General features: G+C 41.0%; 1 protein-coding gene across 1 annotated transcript; it reads left to right on the forward strand.

The window, feature by feature from the left end:
- Positions 1–437: 437 nt before the first annotated feature.
- LOC101854235 (mitochondrial fission process protein 1) lies at positions 438–3,368 on the forward strand (the record flags this gene model as incomplete). The annotated part of the gene is given in 3 exon segments (XM_013079110.2): positions 438–682; positions 1,554–1,648; positions 2,629–3,368. Coding segments are annotated over 3 exon segments (408 nt in total). The 3' UTR covers positions 2,777–3,368.
- Positions 3,369–8,957: the final 5,589 nt, after the last annotated feature.

Consider the following 8,957-nt stretch of genomic DNA (forward strand, 5'->3'; position numbering starts at 1 on the left):
GACACGGCTTCCAGCTGACTTTAGACATTAAACAATTAATCAAAATTTGTCGAATTTGTGACGTGTTCAAACCAAGTAGCCCGAGATATGACGGCATTAAGCATCTGACTTAATTTATCAAAAATGCAAATGTGGTAACTCTCTGCTTTTTGAAAAATATAATATCTAGAGTTTATACATTTTGGTATGACACTATATATTTGAAAAAACAATTATGCGGGTGGCACGGGTTTGAATCCGATTCTGGGTCTTCTAAAGGAAAAAAGGGTGGGTTTTTTTCAATTCCTTCTTATCCTAGTAGGACTAATCGGAGACCTTCCTCTTTGGGAGACAGAAGTTCAGCGCAAAGGTGTGAATGTCTAAAATCTCAGCCAAACGGAGTACACCTGGAGTAATGGTTTATTATTTACTTCTGCGTGTCTTTGTTCTGTCTACAGGTAACAGAAAAAACAAAAGAAAACAGTTTCGAAAAGTGCCCACGTGCAAGGGATAGATACAGGTACACCAGAACATCGCAATGGCTGATGCTTTGTTCAAAGAGCTGCCACTCCGTGCTTTAGGGTACGGGTTTGCAGTCGGAGAAGCGCTTGTTTATGTAGCCAGTTCCAGGAAAATCGACATCTGCTACACCATTGGTGCGTGCTTCATTGGCAGCCATTGCATCTACAGCCTTGTCGCACCCGTAAGTGAAATTAGAGTTTGTGTGTGTGTGTGTGTGTGTGTGTGTGATTGTGTGTGTGTGTGTGTGTGTGTGTGTGTGCTTATGTGTGTGTGTGTTTATGTGTGTGTGTGTGTGTGCATGTGTGAAAGTGACGTCTGTGTGTGTGTATATGAGATTGTGTGAGTGTGTTTGTGTGTGTGTGTGTGTGTGTATGTGTGTGTGTGTGTGAGTGTGTGTGTGTGTGTTTACAAGTGAAGAATACAGGGGGAACACTGATAAAGCAACATTTTCCTACTAACTGAAAATTTACACCCAGAGTCTTCCTTGTTTCTTTAATTTCTAGCATTGTTTGAAGTGTATGTATTCTGCTATTCGAAAATTGATTTAGTGTTTATTTTAGACATGTTTCAATCCCTTTATGTCATAACTGTGTTACACAGCGAGGATTTAAAGGAAAAATCTATGGTTTCGGACATTTCCAGTTTTATGCTGTAGTCTTCAAGCAAGTGTGAAAAAGATAAACCAATAGATGGACACACAGTAACACAGACAGACAGAGAGTTAGAGAGGCTGGCGAAAGACAGATATGGATAAGATGTTGAGGGAAAAAATCACTGCTGATATACATCAGAAAAGACAGACGAAGAATATGTTCATAGGTTCTGAATTGTAACCTCCGGTGTTACAATGTCCAAAAACAGACTTTTCCCAAAGCTATTTTCATGTGTGTCCCAGTTCTCAAAACAGAACTAGGGGAGCGCCTGCATTAAAAAACCCAAAACAATTATTGAAACAACTAAGGCACTGCAGCAGTTCTGACCCCTTGATCCATTCGCTAATCAAGAAATCTCAATGTCGTATCTCAGATTACTTTTTTGACTACTCTCCATAGGATGGCAGTCCGGCTGTGAGCTTGCTGAGGGCAGTTTTATGGGAGGGTTTGGCTTCATATCTATTCCCAACGCTGATCGTTTACCACGCTTCAAGGTATGTATGAGTATGATAGAATTCTACATGTATACTAAAGGCATGCACAGCACAGTCCTTAGGATGAAAGTTTTTACCAAACATCATCATCATCATCATCATCATCATCATCATCATCATCATCATCATCATCATCATCATCATCATCCTCATCATCATCATCATCATCCTCATCATCATCATCAGCAGCAGCAGCACCATCATTATGTACAGCAGACAGAAAGAGAGATGGACAGACGGACAGATATATAGATAGATAGATAGATAGATAGATAGATAGATAGATAGATAGATAGATAGATAGATAGATAGATAGATAGATAGATAGATGACATTGGTGTGTGAGCGAACGCGTGTATGTGTGTGTGTTTATCTGTGTGTACATGTGTGTGCATGTGGGAAAGTGACGTGTGTGTGTTTGTGTGTGTGTGTGTGTGTGTGTGTGTGTGTGTGTGTGTGTGTGTGTGTGTGAGTGTGTGTGTGTGTCATCATCATCGGCAACATCAGGAACAGCTGCGTCGGCAGCAATAGCAGCAGCAGCGTTTTAGCAACAGCTGAGCCCATGGAGTAATTCGGTCAAGTGAAGGAAGTCCTAGGTTCGAATCTGAGAGGGAAGAAAATTCTCTTACTTTCAGAAACGTTATTTTTTTAAAGTGACTTATCAAAAGAGGTTTCGGGATCAAGCTCAAACTCATGCATAGTGGATGGTTATAGTAGGGCGCCGGCGGGAGGTCCTACCTCTTTTCTTTACGTTTGTTGTCTCTAGCTGTCTATATTGCCTTTGCCCCAGCACTGAATTGCTGTTTACTACCTGGACTCGTCAACGGCGGGTAGAATAGCTATTTACCACTCCAAACTCTAGGAATCTCTGTCCCTCAGCCATATAGCCAAATAAATGATGCACTTCTCTGAAACACTCTAGTGCACATTTAAATAGTCTTCTCTTTTAATTTGCCAAACGACCCGCATCCTTTCTCCAGACTCACGTTTACCCTGCTGGATGAGACCAAGCTACCGAGCGGTACCAAGAGATGGGTACCTTGTCTTCTGGGACTTGCGATCACGCCCTTCCTTATGCAGCCGTTGGACGAGCTGTGCGATAATATGGTCAGCAGTTTAGTGGGCTAGATAAAGAACTTATGGAGCAAATATGAATACATTTCAAATGACATGATCTTAAGGTCAGGAGGTAGAATAAGTTACAAGTAGCAGAATGAAGGCAAACTTCTACCTTTTCCCTCTGTCACTCTTTTGAAATACATGTATTTCAAAACGTTAAAAAAATCCAACAACCCCGTCACCCTGAAAAAAAAGAGAAAACACAGAAAAGAAAAAATTGGTTTATCCAAGCTGTGGCGAATAGGTTTGAAATCCATATATAAACATTAGATCAGGTGGCTAAGTGATGTCATGTATTAAGTTTATGATTACGATAAAGTCCTGATGAGGAAAATCCTCCCTGTTTTACTCAAACCGTATTGTAACATTGTTATAAATTGCAATTCGTAGGACATTCAATACTGCTACACTATGTCATCAGTGTAGAATAGTTATTTGTTCGAGAATATTAATAATGTGTAAACGGTGCCTTTCAGTTAAAGCAAATGTACACATTAAACATCTAAGAAATTATGAAGGAGTTTTGCTTTACTACAGTACAAGTCCCTGATGTTAATAATGTAAAAACATTTAATAAATGTTGACAACAGCTTAAAACAAATCGAAACGTGTTGTGAAATTTTTGAAATTATATCATTCCTTTTGCTATTTATAAACACCACATTTTTCCTGTTTTGTGAGTTAAGCACATTCGTCCCTTTCATTGCCACGTTGTTTATTTGTTTAACCGACTGTGGTATTTTCAGACTGATCAAAATCTTCCGCCAAAGGAGAGTCACTGAGCTCACCAAGTACTTATATCATCCCGTCCGTTTGTCTTAAACACTCACTTGAGTATTAACACACCTGGGTGGTGGGTAGGTTCGTAGCTAATGTCACACGACAGAAAGAGGGAAGGCAGAAACATGTTTTTGCACCACCGAGACGACAACTCGGTATTGGGAGGGAAAAGGTATCAAATATTTTATCAAAAAGACAACCGATTCTGCAGAAAGTTTTAAACTTTCAGTCTTTAATAACAAATAAACACACACACACACACACACACACACACACACACACACACACTCACACTCACACTCACACCCACACACATACCCCCCCCCCCCCCACACACACAAACCTACCCCCCCCCACACACACACACACATACACACATACTCACGCTCGATCACACACCAGTGCCATCTATCTATCTATCTATCTATCTATCTATCTATCTATCTATCTATCTATCTATCTATCTATCTATCTATCTATCTATCTATCTATATTAGATAAGATGTTTTAGACAGTGTCATTATGATTTAATACAATGAAAGAAAAAAGCGCAAGGATCGAAATGGGAAGGTTTGACTGTATTTACCCATCTCTCTCATTCACAAACACACACACACACACACACACACACACACACACACACACACACACACACATACACACACACGCGCGTGCGCACAAACGCACACACACACACACACACACACACACACACATACATACACACAAACACAGACAAACACAGGCTGTGGCATTTTATTGAATTGCCTATTATACGTATGTATACAAACATGCGTCGTCGCTCTCACACATAAACTCATAAACACTCATTCACATTCATGTACAGGATACACATTACCACACACATACATATACACCAAAAGCGAACCATTTTTCATCTTCTCGGTCCAAACCTTATCGTCTTATATTCTATTCTACAGTGTATCAGTTACGAGTTGATGCTAGCTGTAAATCAATATGTCATAAAAGGGGGCTTGCTATTAAATTAAAGATTCATGACGCATGTTATGATGTCAATGGTCAGGCATGAATTACAGTAATAATCAGGAATTAGAATTTCATTAGTAAAAGTGGGTGAGCCATTATGCGACTGTGCTTTTGACATTCTGGGGACATTGTCAACAGCGAGTAAACAAAATAAATACGTTGTAAACCATAACATTTGCATCTGGTGGATGGATGTTGTCCCTGGTAGTAAATTCCTCAACTGTTTCTGTGTGCCTATCCGTCCGTCTTTTTCCTAACACCAGATCATCTTTGTTGTGTTTATGTGCCTCTCTTTACTGAAACAAAAACGCTTCGTATTTCCTGAAATTATTAAGACAAATTTATGAACAAGCTGGCGCCACTCCGTACGTACTTGCCAGAGAAAGCTATTGGCTTCAAAGTGATGACGATTGACCGGTCAAAAATTCGGGGTGCAGCTTATCCTCAAATATCTCTTTAACGGGTGAATCAATGTCATCCATACTTCGCATAGCAGTTTGTATCGATTAGTCTTAACTAAATCGTATTTTTCTAGGGCAATTAAGGATAGATTAAAAAACCTTGAAATCTCTGTCACTCGTAAAATGGTACAATGTATTGTTCACAGCACTTCCCGCTTCTCATACACATTTTGATTACGCATATGGCCTACGTCACAGCTCATCAAAGACAATTTTTACTTGCAAAGCTTTTTACAAGAAATTATTGTTATAGTGAACACGTGTTTGCACTAATGGTTCTCTGAACATGCGTTCAATAAGCATAATATCCCGATTAGAAAAACCTGACGGACTTGCTATTAAAAGCTATATTTCCCCAGCTGTAAACATTTAAAAATCTGTAGAAACCACTCACTTGGATTTTTTCTTCGTATTTATTAAGGAATTTTCTAGAATACAGCTAGCAGGTGTATACCAAAATGTTGATCCGTTAAGACAAATTGATACAAGTCACTGTGCAAAAATTGGAGAACGTAAGTTCGATAGTTGAGGAGATATTTGAATAAAAGTGATATAAGTCGCACCACGAATTTTTGACGGCACTAAAAGAGGAACGTCTTTTCTTTTCTCCTATTGTCTACTTAAACTCAAATTCAAATTTAGATGAAGCTAACAAGATTTTGTAAAGTTCATAACGTGTAAAGTAAAAAACACCTTTTTTTTTAGCTTCATCTAAATTCTAATTTTCAGTTCACATTTCCTGTTATAGTCTTGTCTTTTTCCCAGCCACTTTTTCCCATGATAGATTGTGTAGTTAATGTACTCTATTAGAACTGAACGTGGGCGGATGGCGGGTGCTCTGATGAAGTTGCTCCTTCTTTCCTACCAAGCATCATTCTGTCGACTGTATCTCTCTCCTCCTTTTCTTCGTATTAATCCCTCTTGTAACACCTTTTAGCTTCGGCAGTTATATGATCCAGTTGTATTGTAAGTGCGTAAAATTATTACTAAAACAAAGACCTTAATAATAGCAATGCAAACAAAGCCCAGATTTGACTTTGAAGTTTTGGTAAAAGTAAACGTTATCCCTCCTTTTGGAACTTTCTCGATCTAAAATGCACACCCGAGGTGAGCGCTGCCTGTGCGGTCAAATTGGGGTTGCAATGACGTCATTCACTAAAGACGCTTCTAACTTATTCTACGAATGGGGTGGGGACGGGGTGGGTAGGTCGAATTTACTTTAGCTCATGTTGACTCATACCGCGCACTGATTGAAAATTGGAAGAGAAAAAAACAACTTAGGGTTTAGGCGAAAAATTGCGTGAGTGGGGACGGTCTGGGTAAGTGTTCTGCTATGGTTTTCTTCTTCAACTTATCTTCAGTGTTCCTGTTATCATAATCTGCCCGCTGGTGACATATGGGCGTTTTTGTGCTGACTGACCGTACACCACTACGACCTAGCAACCAAATGAGAGCGACGCGGGTTATGTTAGTAAAAGAATGAACTTGGAGCAGTCCACATACATACGTGACTTCAACAGAATATCTCTAAATGTATGTTTACATTTCAGGCTTTATGGGTCCTTTCCCTGCTCGTGACAGGATGGCACGACTTTCGATCCCCCTGAGAAAACTTGTTCTCTGTGAGCGCGGGTTTTTTTTCAACCTCTTCCTATTTCCACCGCACCCCAATTGGGATTTCTGTGCCCCAAAAACCTTCTACCATAACGCAGGCGAACAGAGGCAAGGGCGCACTATAGATGAATAAGTATATTGACGTGGAGCGGGCTCACTCACTCCTGACCTCATTCACTTTTGCATTTTTCCCGGCAGCTCACCACACGAGGGAGAGCGCACGGCCGGCCAGAAAACACTTGGCTAATTAACTAAAGTGGAGCTTGAACTGCGCTATTGTCCCAGTTGGGTTGGGAATGCAAAAACGACACGGCCAACACAATAATGCCTGTCTCTCCTGATAGACAAACGGCGGCGTGGCAGGCAGAAAGTCTCTTCGGGCAAGGGGGGGGGGAGCTTACAACCCCTCTAACCCCTTCGCCTCCTTTTTTTTCTTTATGTAGGCTGTAAGCGATCGGTTTAATCACACCAAATGAGAATGCTTCCAGCCCGATGACTGCGTGCGGGTTATAGAAGGGGTCAGGGGAAGTGACCATCTTGGATCTCAAATACGGGCAGTTAGGGGAAGTTAGCCATGCGATTACACTCCATTATGCGACGCGCACACACGATCGTAGCCGCGCGAATAATCAATCCGAATTGCTTTTTCTTACTTTTGTTCTGGCTTTTCTAAGCCTCAGAAGAAAGAGAAGACCTGTAATTCATTTCTTCATTTTGGGTGAGTGCTTTTTTCCTTTCTTTTCGGTTCAAGCCCATTTCTCTCTCGCGGGGTTGATCGAACATTTTTGTGCTCCTGTTTTTATTTTGGTTTGGGTTTTTTTCCGTTGCGTGTTTGTATCCTATCTGAATAATCTTTGCTGTCTGTGGAATCGGGCAATTGGATGGACCGCTGGAGAAACGTAATGAGGAGAGACTCTCGCTCATGTCTGACCTCTGTATACTCCAGCAAGCGAGGTTCGTGTCGATTGGTTCACACTGTGCCTCTTTTACCGATGAGGAAAAAGTGAAGTCATAGATGAGAAGTACGATGGGAAGTACATTAAGAGAATGAGTTTTGCGGATACAGTTATGATGATGATGACGTCATCATCATCATCATCATTATCATCATCATCATCATCTTCATCATCATCCTCAATACATGTAGCAAGTGTTCTTTTTTTTGCATACAAATAATTTGCAATTATTAAAAGGGAAGGAGAGAATTTTTTTTCATATTACAGAGAGAGAGAAAGCAGAGAGAGAGTGGGGGGGGGGGGGGGGGGACAGACAGAGACGGAGAGTCAGAAACAGAGAGAGAAGCATTTTGAAGTGTTATACTATTTTTGATGAAACTCATTCTTAGTATGAATAAACTGTCATGAGAAGCTTTACGTTCAAGTTCAAGTTCAAGATATGCAGGCCCACAGAGCAGTCACTACACAAAAAAAACCCTGAAAGAAATCATTTACATCATCCCTGCATTACAGAGACATGTACTGTAGCCATTCATTACAAAGCAATGATTACCAAACAAAACATTATGGGAGCAATGCATGTATTGTAGAAAAAGGGACCGAACCATTACCACCACTACCACCAACAACAACAAAACCATCACTACCACCACCAACAACAACAATACCACCAGAACTACCACCACCACCACAGACGGGAGACCCCCGACACAGCAACAAACAATAGCGCCAGCTTGATGATCCATCACCAGATCGCTCCCTCCCAGCATCCATCGACATGTCAACAGTTCCGGAGCCCGGCGCTCACGTCATGAATGCTCGCTCGAGTTACACGAGAGCAAACAGGCGCTTTGTACGGTTTGTTGGCATTGCGCATTTCTGGCGATGTCCCGATGACTGTGGCTTCCGGGCTCTCCGACTAACAGAATCTCCAACAGACTGTTAAGGTACTGGAGCTTTGTTGGTGCTTTTTGAAGTCTCCCGGTTACGACATCCGATACGGTTGGTGGGTATTCAACTTTGTGTGGAGTGATTTGCTTGTCATCGGTGATTTTGAGCATATCCGTTTTGTGTCTCGTACGGAAGTGATATTAGTGCTGATTAAGAACCCATTGGCCTATAGAAAAGGGAGAAGAGAGTTTCGAGAAGGGTTGTAAAATGTGTGTGTGTGTGTGTGTGTGTGTGTGTGTGTGTGTGTGTGTGTGTGTGTGTGTGTGTGTGTGTGTGCGTGTGTGTGTATGCGTGTGTGTCTTTTGATTTTCAATTGTACTGAATGATAATTCCGTTCTGTATATATATATATATATATATTGTAAAGGCTCTGGCCACACTGCAAGCAGAGCGGAGTTATTTGAGGCGTGAACATTGGGT

This window comes from Aplysia californica, unplaced genomic scaffold (assembly GCF_000002075.1).
Source record: "Aplysia californica isolate F4 #8 unplaced genomic scaffold, AplCal3.0 scaffold00041, whole genome shotgun sequence".
NCBI classification, from domain to species: domain Eukaryota; kingdom Metazoa; phylum Mollusca; class Gastropoda; order Aplysiida; family Aplysiidae; genus Aplysia; species Aplysia californica.